Source organism: Diadema antillarum, unplaced genomic scaffold (genome assembly GCF_040938485.1).
Source record: "Diadema antillarum isolate AM-2024a unplaced genomic scaffold, OU_Dant_1.0 scf00000045, whole genome shotgun sequence".
In the NCBI taxonomy this organism is placed as follows: domain Eukaryota; kingdom Metazoa; phylum Echinodermata; class Echinoidea; order Diadematoida; family Diadematidae; genus Diadema; species Diadema antillarum.
Window position 1 is genome coordinate 2,541,675 of NW_027270934.1, and position 24,134 is coordinate 2,565,808.

A 24,134-nucleotide genomic window follows, 5' to 3' on the forward strand; every position below is an offset into this window, starting at 1 on the left:
AAGAGGGTGAAAAAACAGACAACAACCCCAAATAAAGTGTTGATACACAGTGAATTTGTAAATTAGATCTGCCAATGTAATATTCAATATACAGTGAACTTTGCTGACGTTACTTTTTGCCGATGTGACTTTTAAAACACAGTGGACTTTTGTCTGCCGATGTAACTTTCTAGATCTGAAAGTGGACGTACCGTATTTCATGTTAACGGGACAGCGCTCCAATGATTCGGCTGTTCTGCTGGTTGTAATGGAAGGCCAGGTGAATGTTCCTCGAGCATCCGTTGTCTTTTCGGAGGCACATTGGGCTGTTTATTGCGGACAAGTATGGTGATAATGATAATAAAGAGATTAGAATTACGATGATAACGATAGCGAAATATCGATCACGTTGTCCATAGCAACGCAACATCATTCTGCTTTAAAGGCAGAGTACTACCTGCCGGCACAGTCCGGCAGTAGCTTTCGTGGAGATTTAAAAAAAAGACTGGTTTTCAGCCGGGTATGTACCTAATCCCTCCCATTCTGGGTATTGATGGTCACTTTGCTATAACGGATTATCATTATACATCACACTGGATCACACTGTCATGACTGTCGTGACGAATCATTCGTACCTTTTGATTACATTTTTAGTGACACTCTGATATAATACCAGCATGTCATTCTAATGCTAGACACGAACCACACCTCAAGGTTTGCGAGAAACATCAGTGCATGCCTTCTCGAGAACCAGGGCTGCTATTACTCTACGCTGCCATGCCGTTAAATGTAAATGTACTCAAACTATACGCTCCTGTACACCAGACGCTCGTTCAACATTTAAAGATAATAAAAAGTTTTGGTACCTCAAAAGTTTCCTTGAATTTCCTTGTCTTAGTTTGTGTTTCAGGTTAAAGTACCTTTCATATAACTAACACTGTGAGACTTACTCTCCCCAAAGTGCTCTCATGTCTTAGTAATCATGCAATTAACTGCGACCAGCAGCCCCATACGCATAGCGACCAGCAGTCTCATGCGCATAGCGTAATCGGGCTTCGCATTGTAGCATTCAGGATCATGACAGAATTAGTATCGCAGGATAAATGTCAACTTAAAATCCAAAAAATTCTTCAATTTGAAGACTTACCAATTATGGTGAAGTATTGAAAACAGGCTTCGGGCAACGTTTGGTTCTGCCTATAGTCCCTTTCTGTTCGAATTGATGACTGAATGTGACTCGGTCGAGAGGACCTTGGGAGAGCTACCATACACTGAATACTACAGCCAGTGCATGCGAACACATCACATGCGCACAAATTTCAAATCCATCAACGGATAAGATGTTTGTGTGCGCATGCGCTGGCCGTAGTAGTCAGTATAGTAGCTCTCCCAAGGTCCTCTCGACCGAGTCACATTCAGTCATCAATTCGAAAAGAAAGGGACTATTGGCAGAACCAAACGTTGTTCGAAGCCTGTTTTCAATACTTCAACTTAATTGGAAAGTCTTCAAATCGAAGAAATTTTTGGATTTTAAGTTGCCATTTACCCGCGATACTAATTCTGTCATGATCCTGAATGCTACAATGCGAAGCCCCATTACGCTATGCGTATGGGGCTGCTGGTCGCAGTCAGTGGTTTCGTACAATATTTATCGACGCCGTACGGCGACGGCTCTGGTACGAAACCATTATTGCATGATTACTAAGACATGAGAGCACTTTGGGGCGAGTAATTCTCACAGACAACGTACTTTAACGTGAAACACAAACCAAGAGAAGGACATTCAGGGAAACTTTTGAGGTACCAAAACTTTTTATTATCTTTAAAACCAGAATACTTAATTGGAGAATTGTATCATGTGGTGCCAATTTGATGCTGTCAATCGTTATTAAAATCCCAATATCATTCAAATTACCATCGAAACAGAGGGCGTACATTCTTATATTCAGTCTTAATGGAAGTAATTCTCCTTGTTCCCAAAATCAGACCTTCATAATTCTCTCCCCAAACCCAGTAGGATGAATCATATCGCCATTCCTTCCTTACCTGCGATGACCGTCACGTTAAACGCGCACGAGACATTATTTCCCTGGAGGTCGTTGACCGTATACATGACGCGGTGCTCACCGACCGCGAATCTCGAGCCCGGGGTGTGGGACCTGTACCATGGCCAGGCTATGCCAACGTTGTCGTCGGCCACGGGCTCGTGCCAGCGAACCGACGTCGTGTTTTCCCGGTACGTCTCGATGTAGCTGAAGATGTTGCTGGGGCAGTTCATAAATCGCGGCGGTTCGGTGTCTGCGTTAAGGAAATACGTGTGGATGGTTTAAGGCACATTAATGTTCAATCCGTTGTAGAGCGGAATCAAATTGTTCAGACAGATTTTTCTTTCATACATGCAGAGTATAACATCATGAGCTGTGGCTCATGAATAAACAATTACACAGTGGTCATTGAAGAGGAAATAAAACATGCTGACATATGTGTTCGGAAGTGTGTTACTGGACAAAATTCTGCCTTTCGAACCTCAAATAAACTTCACACACTCCTTGCTACTTTGTACTGAACATTGAACATTGATTATTTGCTTCTGACAATGTATAAAGAAAGATTTTAAGATTATCAGCCCTCAGTTTGTGCTGCAAAAATATACTTTGTTCGAAAAGTCGCACTAGGGGGGTGGGGGGGATTGAGATTTGAGAATCATGAAGAAGTAAACCAATGCTTACCTTTGACGGTAATTGTGAACGAACAATTGGCCCGGTTGCCCGACTTGTCTGCCACTATGTACGTGAGTACGGACTCCCCGTACACGAACCTGCCCTCGGTCCCGGGGTCGTTGAGAGTGATGGTGTAACCGGAGTTGTCGGTGGACGCGGCTTTACGCCAGGACGCTTGGGCGTGGGATTGGCCCGGTGTGGTGCCGACCACGATATCCGCAGGGCACTGGATTTCTGGCGGCTCCCTGTCTGCGAACGACCAAATGTACGGTTATGAAATGAGTGATCGTGGTGACAGCGATGACAATGACGATGATGATGGTAGTGATGATGTGGATGATGGGGGTGATAATGATGGTGATAACAGTAATGAGGATGATAGTTTACGGTGACGATGATGATAATGATGATGATGATGATGGTAATAATGATGATGGTGATGGTGACGATGATGATCGTAATGATGATGATGATGATGGTGTAGATGATGATGATGGTGGTGCTCCTGATGATGATGATGGTGATGGTGATGATGATGATGATGATGGTGATGGTGACGATGGTTAAGATGATGGTTGTGATGGTGATGGTGATGGTGATGAACAGAATGATAATATTTACACAAGAGAGAGTAACTATCCAGACTGCAATACCATGATTAAAGTAGAAGTGACGGCAGTAGACAAAAGGGATAAAAATACGATAACATAACTATCATGGACAGCACTGACTGTAAACATTATAGCCACCTCTACTCTACAATTATACTTCAAGAACAGATTGTTGAAAGACCATGAAGACTGTGTATGTATTGATCTCTATGTCCAAATTTATGTTACTAAAGTCCAAGGGCTTGCAGGATGGTTGTTCTTAGAATAATACTGGACTTTCTATTTGAAGCGACGAAAGCAAATGCAGCAGGTAAAATAACTTACACTTTCATCAATATTGATATATCTATTACAGTATTGAACGTGGCATTGTGGTAGAATTATCAGAGCGATACTTGCAGACCTTCTGATAGTAAATGAATTTGTTACAGTCATTTCGAGTTGATATTAATATATCAATATATCAATATTTATATCATGACTCATTTTGAAGTATTACTTGCAGGTAGGGCCCTAACAAATCAAATTTTCAATTTGTCACCCCACCCATACTTCCATCATCTTAAATTTTCCCCCATGAAGATATCACTTGAATTCATGTCTTTATCTTGATAAGTTACTAATCAATTTACTGAGTCGAACGTGAGTATGAGAGGCGTGTGATTATTCACCAAAGCAGATTCTTTTCCTCGGTAAAGTTCGCATTTTGTTTAAAAATTAAACAATTTACATGGTTTCTATTTTCGGGACTGCCACCACGCCGCCAGCCAATACAACCAGCATCCGGTAATGTGTTGACATTGCTTCTCCGGGATTAAAACGAAATTACATTCAATTTAACCATCTTTTTTTTGTGCGTGCCACCTGCCATACGTCTGCGTTACTGCTATCTTCTTACCTTCAACAGTAATACTGAAATAGCAGGTGTCACCATTCCCGGCCGGATCTTCGGCGTAGTACATCACCTCGAAAGAGCCGATGCCGAAGTACGTGCCCGGAGGATTTCTCGTACGTAGCGTGACGTTACCCGAATTGTCATGCGCAGTGGGTTCCGTCCACCGCACCTGGGTCATAGATCGCCCCGGGTCTGCCCGTAAGACGATGTCCTCGGGGCATCCTATGATCTGGGGACGCTGGCGGTCTTCAGATAGGGAAATGTGCAATGGAATGACTATGTATCAGTATAACCAATACTTGTGCCAATGATTGCTTCTGCACAGACATCAAAATCCATTTAATCAACGACGACGACAACAACAACAACAGTAACTACAACAGCAGCAGCAGCAGCAGCAGCAACAACAACAACAAAAGAAGAGTTTGATGGCAAGGCAGGTAAAGCGCCATTTGTAAACATTTCAACGTGTAAGTCCATAATCAGATGGAGCAAAATAAGACCTTTCTGGTGATATATTACTTGTTAAATTAGAAGGAATATATCATACATTATATATTTTGATTTAAAATATAAAACTTTTTATCATCAATTCTTATAATTTTCTGTGTTTTAGCAGCTTTAATCGCCATTAAACTTCTCTAACCCTTTATACACTTTTTGCTTTTTTATGCCTTTTATTTATGTGTCCTCACCTTCTACAACGACGGGGAAGATGCAAACGTCCACGGTCCCGAGAAGATCGGTGGCATTGTAGACGACGAACGTTAGTCCAAGTTCGAAGCGATCACCGGGTTGATGTGTCGACTGCAGTTCGACGGCATTGGCGTTGTTGGCCATTGTTGGTTCTGTCCATGTCACGTTGGCTGAGGTTGTGTTTTCTTCGGTAGGAACTCTAATCTTTGTCGGACAGGCGTCGTTGAGGGCGTATCTCGCTTCTGTTGTTGTGTGCAGTTTTGTTTGTTAATTTTGTTTGATTTGTTTGATGTTTGTGTGTGGAAAAGGAACAATGGATGCAGTGTTCAGTAGACATAGTGTGTTACCTGGTTGTATCATCAATTTACAATGAACAACGAATACTCAAGGCAGAATCCAATGCTCTAACCGATACTAACGTTTTCAAGCTTTCTCAATTGCAAAGAGGCTGAATAATTTCTCTTACTGACATTTATACACCATCTAACACAACATCTGGTCGAAGTTCTTTTACAGTGCAGTCATATGACCGTGACACTGATTTTTTAAGAAATGACAGTGATTGCGTTAAAAATGTCGAGTTGTCATAATAATAAATGACATATTATGCACTAGAACACGACTTACGCCTCTGGTCAGAGTATGATAGGCAGGGACCAAAACTATATGTCGTCAAAGATTTATCGAATCAGCTCGATAGGCCACAAAAAACAAAAACAAAAACAAAAACAAAACAAAACAAAACCAAAAAACAAACGAAAACAAAACAAAACACGAACAAACAAACTTTCATTCGGGCACCCTCGACCGAACAGAAACATCTCACGATAAAACTTCCTGCCACGCTTACCGTCAAAGGCGATATTCATAGCGTGAAATCCGCCACTGTCCGTGTCGTTGCACTGAAACATGCCGCTATCCTGCGGCTGCGGCGGCAGAAACGTCATCGTCTCCGCTGCTATGTTGCCCGTGGTCTTCGAGTGCAGCTCGACGCGCTCCGAATCGGCCGGGACGTGGGCGGCGACGATTTGAGGCGTGCCGTCGCTGACGATGCACGTTACGTTTACGTGTCTCGTATACGGTGTGAGATACACTGCCAGCGTGCCGTCCATCTGGGGTGCCTGAGGAAGTGGCGGCGACGTCTGGATGGAGAACTGCGTTGCGGTAGTTGCTGAGGACAGTGAAAGGGAAATGAAATCTGTGCTTAAATTGTGTACATTGTTACAAGAAAAACGTGGTTTACATTTTCACCTCTTATCTTCCCTATCAATGAATCTCTATCATGATCAAACTGCACTGAATTACTTTGAGAATTCAACAAGAAAAAGGCACCATCTTTTGGATAGTCATGATGTTAAAGTTGAGGTTTGTAATCATTAGGAACAGCCATCACGAGAAATTCACACTTTGAAAAACGTATTATCAGCTGTTGTTTTACTTTACATCAGACGATCAGATTCAAATTACTACATTTCTTCTCTCACAGCTTATCACGGATAAAAGCTCAATTCGTGAGATTTTATACTGAGCCACTAATAATTATGACAAGTTTTTCTTCAAAGGTGACGGCTTTTCACTCGTAATCCACAGCTAATCACAATCTTGTGTAGTAGCAACATCTTGTTTTATGGAGAATGCAGATTTGTTTTCAAAACACATCATGTACGAACATGAGTTATCTTGTCGGGCGTAGATATGAATGCACTCAACCTACAAGTCACATTTATCTCGGCTTTTAATATGTACTCATCGAGATGGCATTGCTTTGAACGTAATAGCTATTGCACTGCGGTGGCCTCGTGCTCATGATACGCCATGTCGTACTGTCACAGTGGCATTTCATGCATGTCTGTTTCGTATCTTTAATATGAATAGATACATAATTCACTTTTTTGTGATATACACTGTATAGATATCGTTTATCATTAGTATGATCTTGTGTAGAATTGACAATCTGTTTACCACATCTCGGTGCTTGTGGCGTCCAAATTCCCATGACGCAACGCTGCGTGGCTGACCCCTGGAGTTGAGCCCTCCCGGGGTTACGGCAAACGTACGTGATCGTGGTCCATTCGGGAAACGTCTTGCCGTTCTCGGAGATTTCGGCATTTTGGTCCACAGTGATGTACTGGATGAACCCCTCCAGTGCTCGGGGCCGAGGGCAGGGCCGACCCACCGCCTGGGCCCTGCTCGCCTGTGGTTGCACTAAACGACAATGCGAATCGATCATTAGGCCTACATCAGGAACCGCCTATAAATCTTAAGGTAAGTTGTTTTTCACTTGATGAATAGAAGAGAAATACAGTCATCCCTACTATTAACAAAGCCAGGTCATGCTCTTACAGAGTCTGTTTTCATTTTTAAGCAAATGATACTATGCGGTTTGTTTGCCAGCATTTTGATTCTTCACAATTTAGTTATAAATGTAGATGCGAGAAAAGACAGTATGTGCCCTATACAAAAGTCGCATAAATGGTAGTGGGGGATTTGCTTCTCGAAAGAAAGTTGAGAATCCCTATTGTGATTATAAATATGTTTATGGCACTACCACGGTAACATGGACGTTGAACTCATACACTGATACAATAAACTTGGGCCGATACTAAACTAATAATTACAAAAAATCAAAACATCACCAAAACACGACTAAAACCAGAGTGTCATCTGGTGTAAATATCAAAATTCTTACTCTACCAATCGATAATAATCAGTTGAATTTCCTTTTTTCTTAAAAAACAAACAAACAAAGAGGTCAATCAAATTCCTAACGAGATGAAACGAAATCAGTATGTCATGTACAATTATACTATATATTATGTGCAGCTGGCTGTCACTAGCAAGACAACAAGTGTAGATACGGTATGCAGTCGAATGACAAGTTTCTTGTTTCATCTTCGAGTAACACGGTCGAAATGTCAAAGTCGATTACTTCTGAACTGCAGATTTCGTCATTTTTTTTTTTCACAGAAGAAAGGCAAACCGCTATTCAGTTAAAACTGATTAATTCATTTGCCCTCTTGAGTCTTTGTACGACTCTGACGTTGATCATTTTCGTCATAGACGTCTTCCCAGTCTTTCCAGCTATTATGAGATGAGTAGTTCTGACACGATCATGTCTATTGGCACTTGGGATTAACGATTTTCCTTAAATCCATCTCAGGCTATATCTCAATCTTATCCGAGCCTTTCTACAGCATGCCATCAGAAGAAACTGAACGAATGTACCCCGGACTGTAAAGCAGTACGACCTTCAACTCCATCAGCGAGGAGAACCAGACGAGTATAAGAATGCCCCGCCCTTCACTATCTTTAGAAAGACGTACGTGATCGTGCAGCTGCCCCGCCCCCTCCTCATGTTTAACCCCTCAACCACAATCAGCTCCTCCCCCATTGACTGTGCGAACACATGACACGTTCAAGAGAGCAATCTTGCCGACGATGATCAAAGTCATTTGCTTTGGCACCCCTTTAAAGGAAACCGAAACCCAAAGAGAAATGTGGATTGAGTGAAAGCAGCAACATTAATAGAACACATCAGTGAAAGTTTGAGGAAAATTAGACAATTGTTGCAAAAGTTATCAATTATTAAAGTTTTGGTACAGGAACCTTTGTATCAGGAGACTACTAGAGTTCATTACGTCATGTGTGGACAACAATAATAAAGAAAATACAAAGAAAATTCAACATGCTTTCACTTTCTAGCGTAATGAAAGAGCACTTGACTAACTGCTTTCAGAAAGCAGGTAGAATTATAACTACCCTTTACATATGTCAGTATCAAATTGATGGAATGTGTGTAATTTTCATGAAAAATGAATTTGTGTGGAATTCTCTTATTTCTTTATAATATTGTTGTCCACAGATGGCGTCTTATCCTCTAGTAGTCTCCTGATCCAGCGGTTCCAACACCAAAACTTTAGAAACTTTCATAACTTTTGCATCGATTGTCCGATTATCCTCAAATTTTCACTGATGTGTTCTACTAATGTTGTTGCTTTCACTGAACTGTGATATTAATGTGACTAACAAAAGAAATGGCGAGGGAACATGCAAGTTATGCTGAGTCGAGCGGAAGGTGCATTCCAATGTCTTTTGTTAAACATTTCAGTACTTTAGCCATGATTGACAGATGAGGTCATCTTAGGAATATTTTTTGGAAGGATTTTTTGTGGGCGTCCCAAGTAATCTGATGAAAAAAAGAAGAAAAAAAATCGTTAAAAATATATGGAATGTTTCTAGATATTCGTTTCACCGCAAAAGTGATGTTGAGGGTATCATTAATCAACACAAATCAACATGCATTTGGATTTCAGGGGCCCTTTAACAATCTTTAATGCATCCGCATCCATCCCTCACTTATTCGCATGAGAATAATGTGGACAATGTTCAAAGCATTGCATCTCGCCTCTCGGCATTCTTGGCCGGAGTGTCATGCCACTTCCACATACTCAAAGATGAGTGCATCTTATACTACCTAGTCCCCCAACCCCACACAAACAGATATACAATTTTTAAATTGAAAGTGTGACACAAAAGTGACGTAGGGGCATACATCGAAAAACAGTGACATACTCGAAGTACATTGTCGTGTATATATAAGTGGTATCTTTCGTTCTTGCAAAAAAAATCAGACGAAAACATTGCTAATGATGATAATATTCATGATAACATAACAAGCTGCAAGGTGGTCAAATTCTTGTATAGAAAGGACCGCAACGAGGATATTACGTACCCCCGTTGAACACACGTTGAAAGCGAAGCGTTTATGAATTTAAACAAACTTCAATTTCATTTTCATCCCATCTTTTCTTTTCGAGAGATACACAACCATAATCCTATGTCATCTAATGGGGGGGGGGGGGGGGTTGAGTTGGCTGATTGTTGCTCTGCTATTAAAAGGGAAAAGATCTGAGTCCACCATTGTACAATGTAACTCCTCAAAGGTGTGTGTGTGTGGGGGGGGGGGGAGGGGCGGTTCAGTCGGAGCACACATAGGAACTGCAGATCCAAAATAGTGGTTCAAATACATTAGCAATGGGGAATTTCTTGAAAAAGGAAAACAAACCCAAAATGTTTCAAGTTGCCTCTCATTTCTTAGCTCCTTAAAAAGAGACGTCTCATCATCGTCGAGGTACATTTGGGCTTTTCATATACACGCCAACACACTTAGGAAAATAGGCTAAACTTTGCGCCTTTACGTGTGACACAATTGTAGCACATTTACGGGTGCAACTTTGCACCTGTCAGACCTGTCAGCACCTTTAAAGGTGCAATTTTGCACCTTTCTAGTCTGAGAGGTGCAACATTGCGCCGGTAAAGGTGCTCCCTGTGTGTCTCACGTAACGATGCAAAGTTGAAACTACTTTTGTTAGAGCGTACAGGAGACTGGAGGCCGTATTAGTGTTTGGTGTTTGTTTAGGAATGAGAAGAAGAGAATTATTAAAAACAAATGGGCAATTCCGCAGTTAGGTGGACATGACATGGTTAAAAGAAATGTGCCTCTTTATCTTACTCTTTAATTTAGGTATCATCTAATGCCATGGATTTTCACCAGTCATTAAGGTCTTTCAAATTCAGTAGATTTTATTTTTTGTGTTTATTGATTTTGCTAGATCTGAAACCATCATTTAAAATGTACATGTGGGACTGGGGGCGCTGAAATTCACTTAAATGCAAATTACAGTGGGTTCCTTTGAAATTTTTTCCTCAAAGTTTTGCTAAAGGGTAGAAGATGAATACATTTAAATACTCCAGAAGTCATGTGACATTTTGTCAATTACAAAAGGGTGAAATGACCTGCGGAATTACTCCGGACAAATGTAACGTTACTAACCGTAACGTTACTAACCACGCTTTTGGGGGTCTAGCTAATGAACTATTGGTCGATCTGCTAAAAATATTTGTGTGAACATTTGTCATGATGCAATAATTGAAATTAATGCAACACTTTGTTTGAAGTAACTCTAATTTTTGCATACTTTTTGTTACAAGACATTGATTTTTTTGTCATGTCCTTTTTTCGTAACGTTACTAACCAGCCCTTTTAGTTGCCATAGCAATTCTAATATTTACTGGATTGTATTCATTTTTTTCTATATCATAAACCTGGTAAGGATGAACATGTTTTTAACATGATTTTGACTTGAAATGAATAAATGGTGATTTAGTAGTAAAAATAAATATCTGAATTTCTCTAAATGTAACGTTACTAACTGCGGAATTGCCCAAATATACAATTTTTAAAATCCCATCTCAAGACAATTCAATATAGATTTTTGTCATGTGCTTTTCTAACGGAAGGTGATACAATAAAAGAAACGATGTTAGAAGTAAAATGATCTAGCTGAAAATTAATAATGAGAACTAACATTAAAAGAAAAAGAGAAATGTACAAAAAATATGAATTTCTCACATCTTGGACTGCGTACAACTTGCACACTAGAAACCCGCCTGATTGTTGTCGTCTTCGTCCTGGTGATCGACATGCGCGTCGACGACGATGAGCTCGTGCTCGAAGTACGATACGATGTTCTCACCAGTTGGGCAGACGATTCTGCGGGAGAAACAAGGACAAGCGTTAGAGCGCCACCTGGCGGATACTTCCAGTATATAGGCAAAGATCGTCAACCTAGTTTCAAGGGGTGATTTCTAGTGATTTGGAACTAAACTTTTCTGAACAGAGGTGAGCACTCTATCGTATAATATACTAGTAAAATTCATTGCGCGATTGATACTTTCACGTCAATACCTATTTTCCTGTCCTGATTCCTGACTGGAAAGGGATAGCATAGCTTTGGTTGAGATGAGGGGATTCAGATTTCAACTTTTTGTGAGATAATTAGAATAGAAGCCTCTTTCATAATATTAACTATCAACGAGCATATACCATGCTAAGAGTGATTCAAAGTTTATTTGATGAAAATTAATTTTGAGATGGCTGAGATATAAACAAACAAGCAAAGTTAAACAAAGTGGTCCTGGTAAAAGGTTGGTTCCACCTTTCATTATATAGGACTACTTTGTTTTTTTTTATTTCTTTGATATCTTGATTTCATATTTGATTAGAAGTTTCTCATTATCTCGCAAAAAGTTGGAAACCTGAAGCCTAATGTCAACCAAACTTTGAGTAGACTATCCCTTTAAATGCATATGATATAATTTATTATCCATTCATATATTATATAGATGGATATGTACACAGGATAATATCCTTTTCCTTTCCTCCTCACCATCCAGACATATAAGCCAAGCCCACGCAGGAAACAAAACGTAATTTTGACCTGCGCGAGCGACTGTCCACGTGTTGTTGAATTCGGAATGCCAGTATACCTCCAACAACTTGTTTTCCACAAGCGAAGTTTACAACCAAGGTGTCATACACTTCAGCAGAAGTCACAATAATTGCTGGCATTTCAAATAATTGTCTTATCAGATCATCAAGTTAAGGAGAGCCAAACGAGAAATGTGAAGCTCTCACATTAATGACGTAGCAATGAGAAGGGCAACGTCTGTACACTAATCAATTTCCAAGAAAGCACGACTGCAAATGATAAAATGACTATTGCATAACGCGACCCTGATAACATCGATGTGTGTGTGTGTGATGAGAAGGTGTTTCTGTGATTGCCATTCCAGAATATCTAGCATACAGACTCTAATGTACCAACTCACAACATACATCGATCTCTGTTAAACACAGACTCCTAACAGCCTAATGAGGACAAGGCATTCTACAAATCGACCAAAGTATACAGCATTGTGGGGAAGTCTCAATTTCTTAGTCGATTTCACTGTAGTATAAACATGACAAAAGCCGAAAAAATAATGGAACACTTATGCAGGATTTAGGCATAATATCTGCGTCGAAGCCCCGAGTTGTATACTCCGGCATTCTGACAAGAACACACACGCAAAGAATCACATAAACCAGGGAGGTGACTTCCACCTCCCTGCATAAACATACGCACGGACAAATAGCAAACAGAGCAATTGTCGGGGTGTTGCAACGTTAGGCAGAAAAGTATGAAGATTTAGCCTTCATACGAATTTTAGTTGACATCAAGACTGCAGTCTATGTTAAATCAAGGTGCAAACCTCTATTTGTTCTTATGTTTGTCATTATTATGTCTGTGTTCATTTACACAAAGGTACTTATGCGTTCTTCAGTTCGTATTATCATCATGATAATGGCTATAAGAAATCTGCGTACAGGTAATATCTGAGAATGGAATAGACAATATGCTTCTCAAGATGAGAAATATTAGCTGGATAGAGATAACATACTGTTTTTGATACTCGCAAATGTGCATGGGCTCATTATAAGCGTTAAGATATGAAGAGTTTTATTACAAAATGACCGAAGAGTCATTCTTAAACATTTCCAAGTAAGTCCATCATCAGATAGAGCAAAATTAAACCTTTCCAGTAATACCTCACTTGTGGCATAACGAGGAATATTCTACAAGTTATGATTGAAGATATCCTGTATTTTCTTATCATTTCTCTCTTTTTTTAGATGACTTAATCACAAATATCTTAACTTAACAAGAATGGAGTTAGCTCGTTTTGCGATAAAAAAAAACTCTTCATGTATTCACATATATGAAATATATCCCAATGTGTGAAAAAAGTGCATGTCTCCTATCTGGCGATATCTTTTGTACAGAGAACGTGGAAAAAAGAGATAGATTTCAAATCGTGAAATACATTTCTCGTGGATGTGACAGACAACATGCGGAGTACACACGAAATTCCCTTCACCTGGAAATTTGTTGTTTGAAGGCCTGTTTGCAGACAAAATCGCCACCACGTGTCATTGTGATTCTCAAAATAGTAACAAAGGACTTTCATGAAACCTTCGAAGAACGACATAATTTCTGCTGACTTCCTCTCTTGTTAGGGTCATGCAATGCGCGCTATAGGGGGTAGAACGCAATCTGTCTATAGAAGTGTTAAACCAGCTTTGGGAAATATGGATGGTTTCCTCTTTTTGAATTTCAACCCATCATCATTGACAGATTTTACAGATCCTTTCTCCGACAGCATCAGTTTCTAACTCCGGAAGAATCTCGTTTTTCTCCCATCAAATTGAGACCGACCTTTTACGACAAGGGTCGTGGGGCGGAAAGCACCCAGCCGCTCACGGGAAGCGAGCGGTGGAACTCGTCCGCCACCCATATACGTCAATCACCCGCTCGGGGTCATTACAGTCTGAGACAGCAAGCTTTGATTGAAGGTATAAGAGTATAAAGATGCATAATTATCATTCATATTTCATTTCTTTTTCACAATATGGTTGTCTGAACTGTAAATATTCAAAGGTCTGCATCATATAAATGTTTCTCTTGACAGACTGGTATTCGATATATATATCACCCATACAGATAAATGAAAGAAAGCAATTAGGCCTGTATGATATTTTCATAGCATGTACAGTTCACGGTCAAAATATTTATAACTTAAAACTCATAATTCAGGGACCTTGTCTTCTCTACATAATCATTGTAACCTTTGCTGACATTGTAAGAACGAGGTAAAAATTATCCTTCTACCTTTTATAAGTTTTGTATGTCATCATTATTATTTTTATGTTAAATTTTCAATATCATTGTCATTATTATTATGGAGTTATTATTGTCAGCTTCAGTAGTGGTAAAAGTAGTAGTAGTAGTAGTAGTAGTAGTAGTAGTAGTAGCAGCAGCAGCAGCAGCAGCAGCACTAGTAGTAGTAATAGTAGTAGTAGTAGAAGTAGTAGTAGTAGTAGTAGTAGTAGTAGTAGCAGCAGCAGCAGCAGCAGCAGCACTAGTAGTAGTAATAGTAGTAGTAGTAGAAGTAGTAGTAGTAGTAGTAGTAGTAGTACTACTACTACTAGTAGTAGTAGTAGTAGTAGTAGTAGTAGTAGTAGTAGTAGTAGTATCTTTATTAGAGGTTTCCTAACCAACTAGGTGGCGGACATAAAATCAACTCTTGTCACTGATGGAAAATTTAGATAATTTATGTAGACATGACAATAGAGAATGAATACAAACCACGATCAAAGATAAAGGTTATAACAGTGATATAGAAAATGATGATTACATTGCTGATGATAATGATGATAATGATAATAACACCAATCATAATTACCTATTGATAATGAACGATAAAATTACAATTGGTATGTTCTTCTCTATACAAGCTAGCCTCTTCCATGCCTTACTCATCGATACACACCGCTTCAGAAGGTTCTGTAGAATCGTTAGCTTAGTACCATGTAAGTGTATTTTATTGCAAACTATACACACAGCGGCCTGTTTTTGACACTGGGTGCGTGCACTGCGGCCTGCGTTTGACTGGTTCGACCGGGGGAAGAACGAGTGACCTTTTAGCCTGAAGTCCTGCATCACGAGCTCTCCCCATGCAAGAACGTCGTAAATCTACTCAGGGTGTCATCAGAACAAATTATCATGATTATTATCTCCTATTAACCACACACCCGTGCATGGATTGAATGATGATGCCCCACGTGACTATTAAACAAACTATCACACAAAATATACAAACATGCAGACAACATTACCAAGACCAAAAAAAAAAAAACAAAAACAAAAACCCAAAAAACAAAAAACAACTAAACAAACAAACAAACAAACCCAGAACAAAACGAATCCGTGAAGCTCGAAACCGATTGTAATTGCTTATTTGACATGATGGGCCTAGCGAAGACCATCACTATTCCAGTAAAAGCGTTACATTGTAAACATATCGTGATAACTCAATTAACAGGTCAAAGAAAAACATAGTACATTATGTGACGTCATTATCTGAAATAGCATACAAGAATATTCGCAATGTCTATGCTAATATAGACCTAATCACTGCCTCCTCGACTGTTTTTGTATAACACAAAAGGTAACGAATAACAGGGGAGGATATATCGAATTGATTTCCTTGAATTCTTGTCATTGTATTGAAGTAGTGTAAAGTTTCATTTTGATGTGAGTCCATATGGCGAATCCAACAGCTTGCACATGTTAACATCTAAGTTCTCTTCTGACACTGAACTTTGAAATTTCAACGCCGTTGTTGTTTTTTCATTGCTTTTGCTGTGCGTTCAACGAGAAGGTTCAGGGCGCTTGCGTCCCTCCTTCTTATATCATTTTGTAGTATATTTCATGATTTGCATTATTTTTTTTTTCAAATTGCTCAATAGCATTGACAAATGCATACTTTGTACAACCTTTTTGTTGTTGGGAAAAAATGAATTGAATTAGAAACTGAAAAAAAAAACTGTGGCTAGATCATGGTAAAAAAAAGAAAAAAAAAAACACTGACGATGAAGAAGAAGAAGTAGATTTTTTAAAATCTATTTGGGCAATACATTATAAGCTGAATGCTTCCGTATAGTCAGCGGAGTCCGGACAATATTGTTGTTGTTGTCATATAACTTATCTTGTATACTACATGAATCTTCTGCAAATGTTTGAACAAAATCATTTCATGACATGTATACTTTGTACTATGTTTTGATTTTCGTTGATTGGAAATAGACTATGATTGAATTGAATTGAATTGAATTGAATTGAATTGAATATTGGTACCTGAAGTCCGGGTTAATACTTTAGCATAAAGTACTCTTTAATTAAAGACAACTATAGATAAATAAACAGTAAGCAAAACCAATCGTTATTACCTTCTTCATCATATACATCCTGTATAATGATAACAGTTGATGATTAATGATGATATCGATTATAATTACTATAATTGTTTATAATGAAGTGCTGGTAATGGTGATAATTATCATTACTTCTATCATAAGCATTAATATCTTTGGTTCGATCCTCAATGTTTTCCAAGCATGTAGTTAAATGAAGCGGAGAAACGAAAGCAAGACGTTATATTTTTCTCGTTTAGTCATATTTTTTGTCTGTTTTCTTTTTTTTTCTTTCTGTTGACTCTAATCGAATTACTAGGTTCTTGGATCCCCTTCCAACGTGCGACGAATGACTTCCAAGGACATTCCATGCACGTGATTCTCCCTTAATCACGTGTTGGATCTACGCCAATCTACAGAATATAAGCGCTGTGAATATGGTACGTCAGTTTTTGAATCATCCACAGACTTGACGTTTTTCTTAGCTCTCCTTTCTCATAGCAATAGGAGGATAGGATAAGTCAACTCGAAACAAAAAGAGGACATCTCTGTTTCTCTCTTTAAGCAAGAAATGAGAAAAATGGCCACAAAACGAGTTAATTCCATTCTAATTAATTTGAGATGTTTGCGATTAAAGCTGCTAAATACACAGAAAAAATAAGAAAACATGGATCATTTATTATAATCATGATTCCAAGAATATTCCTTGTTGTACAACAAGTGAAATACCACTGGAAAAATTTCATTTTGCGTTATCTGATGATGACCTTACTTTCAGAAGTTTAGAAATGACACTTAACGCGTTTTGCCACTAAACTCTTCAAATGTCACTGCTTGACTCGAATATGACGAAATAATCTTTCTGCATTAATCCCGTCACTGTACACCCCGGATGATAACACGACATCTTTCTTGCCATGGGATGCCGTCTCAATAAGAACATCTATACACGTAGGAGAAATGTGGGTTCAGCCCATAAGCACGCCAGGGACGACTTGTTATCACAGTCATTATCGAGCTTTGGGAAAACGTTTAAGAATTTTTGAGAGATAGAACGACACTGCTTCAACAGATGGCTGTGTGATGACAAATGGATAAATGGCAAATTTTTTGACTAGCTAACAGGAAGGGGAACTTCGAGACACATAGACAGTAATAGAGGCAAAATGTATTGAAAAAAATATTAAAGTTGCTATACCTTGATCGAAGGATCGTTGTACAGTGAATTCATTATTACGAAGAAATACATAAGAGCAGTTTATTTCTGTAAGTTTGACAGACAGAAAAAATGAGGGAAAGAGACAAAGAGATAAAAACAAGGAGAGAGCAAGGGGAGATAAGCAATAATAATCTATTGTGTACGAACATGAATAGTTAAAAAAGATTTGCTGAGCAGACGTAGAGACATTGTTATAGAAGAAAAGCTGAGTAACTATTTTTATAACTGCGGGTATAAAAATAAGCACAACGTCACGCAAACATATGCAACAAAGCTTGTTTATCTTTCTTGGTAGGGTATGTGTCTAATAATAGATCAGAATAATGGACTGTAATGTTATCATTATTGTGTATGTGTGTGCGTGTGTGTTGTGTGAGAGAAGCTTTCACATTAACGGTGATTTCACGACAGATGGATCTTTAATATCTGCATAACTTAATACGGTAATAAGTTTCGACAAACGACTTATGGCTAATCATTTCTTTCGAAAATAAGAAGAAATGATAGAAGAGGACTAGATGAACAAAGGTAAAGGAAAATCCTATCTTTGCGAATCTTACGCAAAGAAAAAAGGGTAACAAAAATCAACCAGATCTTTTCCGACGTGCTTAAAATGTGCTTAATATAGATATAATAGTATATAGTAGAGGTCTAATGTCGTCTTTTGTTCGTTCTTTCTATATATCAGACACCCTCACAGGTGCCCCAATCGTTGTATCTTTATTTAGATCTGGAAGGGATAGTGGGTTCCGTTGCTAGAAATACACGCCCTACACAATGCTTTTTATATTATGTAGAAAAGTGGACATACAATGGCTCATACGTCCTTGTCACAGTGCTCAACACACTCCAAGGAAGGAAGGCCTTACAACAATTGATCGGAGTTGCAAGAAGTAAGGTAGAAATTAGGCGACCGTGCTTTTCTAGTATAGACACCAATTAAATATAGGTTTTCTTCCGTCAGGCAATTCAAACGACGTTTCATAAAAAAGGCATTATTGATATAGTGAGCTGTTGTTATAACGAGCACGGTAATAACGAGATCTTCGTTTATTGAATACAATGAAGAAAAATTACAGCCCCTAGAATTGTCGTCGATATATTTTTAGTTATACTTAGTTATACTGTTCGGTTATAACGAATTTCGATATAAGAAAAGAAAACTGCCGGTCCCGAGAACTTCATTAAAAACGGAAGTCACCCGTATAATTTATACGTAATAACTCGCCTCGGATTAAGTCTCAACAAACTGTATAGACAAACCGTTCAACATTTCCTAACAACAAAGTGAGTATAGTGCAGTTGTGATGTGATCCCGTGTTCTTTTCGACACTATTTCGGCGTTCTGATTTTATGAAGAGGTCATCATCTGCGACTATATTAGAACTTCTAGTCAGGGTGCAGAAGAGGAAGATGCAGTGAATGATGAGGGGGGGGGGGGTGGTGAGGCCGGTTAGCTATGTCCTGTACCCCCTGCCAACGTTCATTCAACGCGCTAAAGTTTGAGCATGGAGCTCCGTGGTTTGAGGAATCTTTGATGCCAAGACTTATCAATTTTCAATCAAGTTCCCCTCCTCCTCCCTGACGGCTGCTTTCCCGTTCGCTTCTTGTGCCAGACACATGACTCTTTCACCTCCCCCGTGTGGCCCGCTGGTGACCACAGATCGAGATGGGGTAACACAGGAACGTTGGGTGCTGAATATAGACTGATGCGGAAAGAGCTCTTCCCTCTATAGCCTATAGCTAGGGCATCCTCGTGTGCCGGAGTGTGCTTCTCGGGCGCGGAGGAGTAGCCTGCCATCCCCATGTCCGCCGTTTTGTCTCCCCATTTTGTGATGATTGTTTCCTAAATTTGTCGGGCCATGCGTTGAACTTTTGATCGAAAGCCACTGCTTAACTACAGGCGACTTTACAAATGGCAGTAACATAATAGTCACATCAGCAAGGAATCGATCTAGTGTCCTTTCTTAGACTAAAAAGAAGAAGAAGAAAAAAAAAGACTTGCTTCGAAGAAACTGGCTGAAAGACACACAACAACAATAAAAACAAAAACGAAAATGGAACATCGCAATCAAGTCCCTCACTTTAACCTAGGTGTGTAAATGGGTACCTGGTTATAAACGCTATGTTAACAATGATGGCAGGGTCTCATGTGGAGCAATGGCAGCACTGAAGATGCTACCCTGGATAAAGAAAACTAATCATTATGAAAGAAAGGATGCTCATGTTGATGGTCCAGGGTTTTTCTGTCCGGAGTTCTTTCTGTGGTATAAATCTCTCTTGTTGGTATCAATATCTCTGGTATTTCTTGTCGTGGCATATGGTATATAGGTCACTGAGGAGATGAAATGAATAATCATCTCATTTCACAACGGGACAAATCCGGAGCAAATTACCGAAATATGGCAGGAAAATTGCATTAGGGTTTTTTGAGGCCGATGTCTTGCATGATCTGGTCAACTTTTTAAACCAAACGATATGGTGCTATTCCAATTAATTTTTGTTCACAATAGTGACGTGGCATCCATAAACTTCTTTGAAGTCTGTCACCGAAACGGCTCCGTCTCATCATAGACTTGACCTTCCATGATCTGGGAAATTGAGAAATAAAGATAAAATTCAACCCAAAACTCAAATTCAAGTTCAAGTCTATGCCCAATGAAAGCTGGTATGCCAATATGCCTAAGTCGGGCATTAAAATCATAAAGAGAAAACGGTTATGAGTTGAGGTGAGATTTCACCTTTTAACTTTTTGCAAGATACTTAGAAACCACTTTATGAAATGTTAAAGAGCATACAATTCTAAGAGGAGTTAAAAGTTTATTTTTCGTAAATCGGTTTTGAAATGGCTGAGATATGCAAAAACAATGTAAAACAAAGCGATCTTAGTAAAAGGTGGGTCCCACCATTAATTAGGATCGCTTTATTTTGGATATCTCAGCCATTTGAAAACCAATTTTCTCTTGATCAAATAAATTTTGAATTCCTCTCAGAAAAAATCTATAAGAAGTATTACGCTCTTCCATATTTCATAAGAGGTTTCTCATCATCTAAAAACAAAATCATCATAAGAAAAGTTGGAAACCTGAAACCCTATCCCAACCGATAGTGTATCATCCCTTTAAAACTTTACATTCTAAGTATCTAACCCTGAACCGTGGTCGTGATTGCGTTTTTGTGTGTATGTACCTAGAATACAGATATGTAGGTGGAATCGAGCGCACAGATTTGCGTTGACGGACTAGATGGCCTGCCTGATTCTATTTGAAAGCTCATGTACATCATCCTATCATTGGAGCACATCTGTACAACCTTGACATCGCCCTATCTTCAATTTACATTGAGAGGACCGTGGTACCTGTTTGTGCAATCACGCTAATAAGCACACGATGTTCTTCGGGTTCAGCAGATCTTGAACGCACTAGCTCGTCCAAAAGCATATAATCTAGCCGTGGGCCCAGTTCCACATAATGTATAGACATCTCGTGGTGTTATTTTGTCCCGTTAAATGTTTTTTAGATGAAGCCAGCATTGAGCAAAACAACAAGGTTAAAGGACCCTCGCTGTGATTTGAAAGTATGGGGTGGCGTATGTTTTAACGACTAAAATTATTGTGCCATGGCGCTGACGATACGTTTAGGAAATTGGTAGGAATTGCAGAGGGGGGTGCCATCGCCTTGACAGGTTCGTAGTTTTCGCAATATGAGAATTCAAATTTCCATAATTGTTTGCGTGTTCGGATAGCAAATGCGACTGGAAACACCGATATATTTTGTAATATTTAATGCGACCTCTTATTTCCTTCCATTGGTAAAATAAATATGTTATTTGTGTGTGCCGGGAGAATACTCTAAAATTCCTTAATTATGTAAAGATAAAAATAATGCAAATTGATTTGATTTATTAAAGTTTCTGGACATTATCAGAAGGCTATGTTTCATCGAAGAGGTGTTTTGCTGCAGCATGCAATGCCTGTCGTCATGAAGGTTGTAATCAGTTTTTTTTTTTAACCATGTAATGTTTCGTTTCTGTGGGCCTGACAAGAGGCTAGTCGTTATTTGGCAACAACTGTTGATAGAGAACTAAAATAGGGTTCTCCCTTGATTCATCTGACCATCTTGTTAGGTATGGCCTTCGCGTTAAATATGTAAGTTATTCATAGAGGGCAAACAACACGCAACCTATATGGGGTGCTTAAATATTATTTCCTTTATATTCTCAGTGGTCAGTTGTGAAGGTGTTCAAATTATTTGGTCTCAACGATGCGGTCATCGAGGATCAGTGTAAATCAACAACAAAAATTTAAAAAGGTCAGAGACACGGTTCGCGTGTCGGTCATGAGATTTCTCTGTATCCTCACGTTTGTTATTCTGAGCGTCCGATAAAGTCCTGTCAAACGTTGTCACGAAACTGTCCTAAAAACTGCCAACAGCAAAAACTCAATGTCGTATGGTCACCTTGATTTCGACAGTTGATGCGAGACTTCACATTATGAAGCCGTCACTTATGTAATGGTGAATCATTTTGACTATATCGCTACCAGAGTATGATTACAAGATGATAATTAGTTGTCATTTCCAAAACTACGAACAGATGACTGTGACCTACTTCATTGGAAACTTTTTATGTATCCGTCAGTAAAAACATGTAAGAGTTTGTTTGCAAAAACTGATAAGTCCATTTTTGAAGATTTTGAAGTACGGCCTCTGTCATAAAGTACAAAATAATACCTTTTAAATTATATATTGGTCACTACAATATAAAGGTATATTTTTGAAGTTATGGTCAAAAGAAGCAATATTTTTTTTATTATTCTCTCTATTTTTTCTTATCCTTTAATCGCAAATATCTCCATTTGACAAATATGGACTTATCGGTTTTTGCAAACAAACTCTTCTCATTTTGTTTTATTTCTCCTATCTTGTTTCGTCCTGTCTTTGTAAACAAATATTTTCATAAGAATCCTTAGAGTGGTTCAGAGTATACAAGCATGCTTTTCAGTGGACCTCTTAATTCCTTTTTTATTTTCCTCTAGACATAACTTTGTATTTTGCCGGTATGCATGTATAATTTTATTTGTTAACCATTATCTATCCTGTAAAATTGAATGTATGCCTATGTTACAATTCCTGATTTATTCTGTGCTATGTTTTGCTGGAAAATAAAAAGAATGAAAGTAAATGAATTAAATTGAATTGAATGTACTAAAATGGCCATAATGATGTTTTCTGCAGGTTTGATGTCATTAAAAACCTGTGTTTGTGCGTGTGTTACTTGTATCACATCAACATATAGATAGGGGGTGGGATGGGGAGGGAAGGATTGGAAAGTAGGGGGAAAACTAAGGAGCCATGCAGCTATGAATATGACACAATGGGACTGACCATGTAGCTCCGTGAGCATGGACTGATCAAACTTTACTATAGTCCTGACCATCCATTCCCCCGGGGGGAGCGGGCCGTAGGGGACTGAGGTGCGGCTGTTCCACATGGAGTAAGCAGGCATAACAAGGGATGTCAGTCGCTTCCTGTGAAAGGTAACCCATTCAGGATATTGGCCATTTATTGGCCGGTTATGCTCGATAAACTGCTCTTCCATAGTACCCATGCTTCCTCGGTAAGACATTAGATAATTTACGTCATTTGTTTCCTCTCTGCGGCCCTCGTTAGGATCGTTTGGTCTTGTCAAGTCACCACGCGCATATCCAAATTTACTCGAAGTATAGTAGTACGGGAAGACATCATTGTGTAGTTGTACTAACAAGTAGAAGCGGAACATCTATATATTTTTTTAGCTTAGTCTAAGGGGGAAGGGAGGGGTTATTTGATATCTCAGCCATTTCAAGACTGATTTTCATCGAATAAACTTTGAATAACATATTTCTTTTAGAATGGTATGCTCTGTAACATTTCATAAGTGGCTTCATATAGCATCTTACAAAAACTTGAAAGCTCAATCCTCATCTTCACCAATTCTATGAATGAGGACTTGTTATTTTCAGCGCAATTATTGCTCTTGTTGTCCATCAGGAAAGAAAAAAAAAGAAGAAGTAGATAAGAACTCTAAGGGGCTGTCTATAGACAGAACGTCATACAGCCACATACAGAACCTTATTCTGAATCAAGAAACGATTGTGAAATTCCCCATCCCCCTCTCTCTCAACCCCGTTCACCCCCCCCCCCAAAAAAAAAGAGAGAAAAAGAACACAGCGGGGAAATAAAAATGTTAATAACTCGCTTTATTACAGCATGTGTTCAATCTTATCTGCAAAAAAAAAAAAATATGAGAAGAAGATAAGGACTCTTAAGTGCGTCTATCGCAAGCTTAGTTAATTAATGATCGACCCACAACTTCCTGAGCAAGTTGCTGGAAAGTGAGA

The 24,134-nt window shown here is 38.9% G+C and overlaps 1 protein-coding gene across 1 annotated transcript in view; it reads right to left on the reverse strand.

The window, feature by feature from the left end:
* The window catches only part of LOC139714629 (uncharacterized), a 49,693-nt gene that overhangs the window by 10,279 nt on the left and 15,280 nt on the right, over positions 1–24,134 (reverse strand). Inside the window, exons 2-9 of the mRNA XM_071626312.1 lie at positions 11,314–11,454; positions 6,864–7,106; positions 5,752–6,072; positions 4,901–5,143; positions 4,209–4,451; positions 2,709–2,948; positions 2,026–2,277; positions 192–305 (exon numbers count right to left, since the gene is read on the reverse strand). Of these exons, the coding sequence (XP_071482413.1) occupies positions 192–305; positions 2,026–2,277; positions 2,709–2,948; positions 4,209–4,451; positions 4,901–5,143; positions 5,752–6,072; positions 6,864–7,106; positions 11,314–11,454 (1,797 nt within the window). The remainder of the gene's footprint in view (positions 1–191; positions 306–2,025; positions 2,278–2,708; positions 2,949–4,208; positions 4,452–4,900; positions 5,144–5,751; positions 6,073–6,863; positions 7,107–11,313; positions 11,455–24,134) is intronic.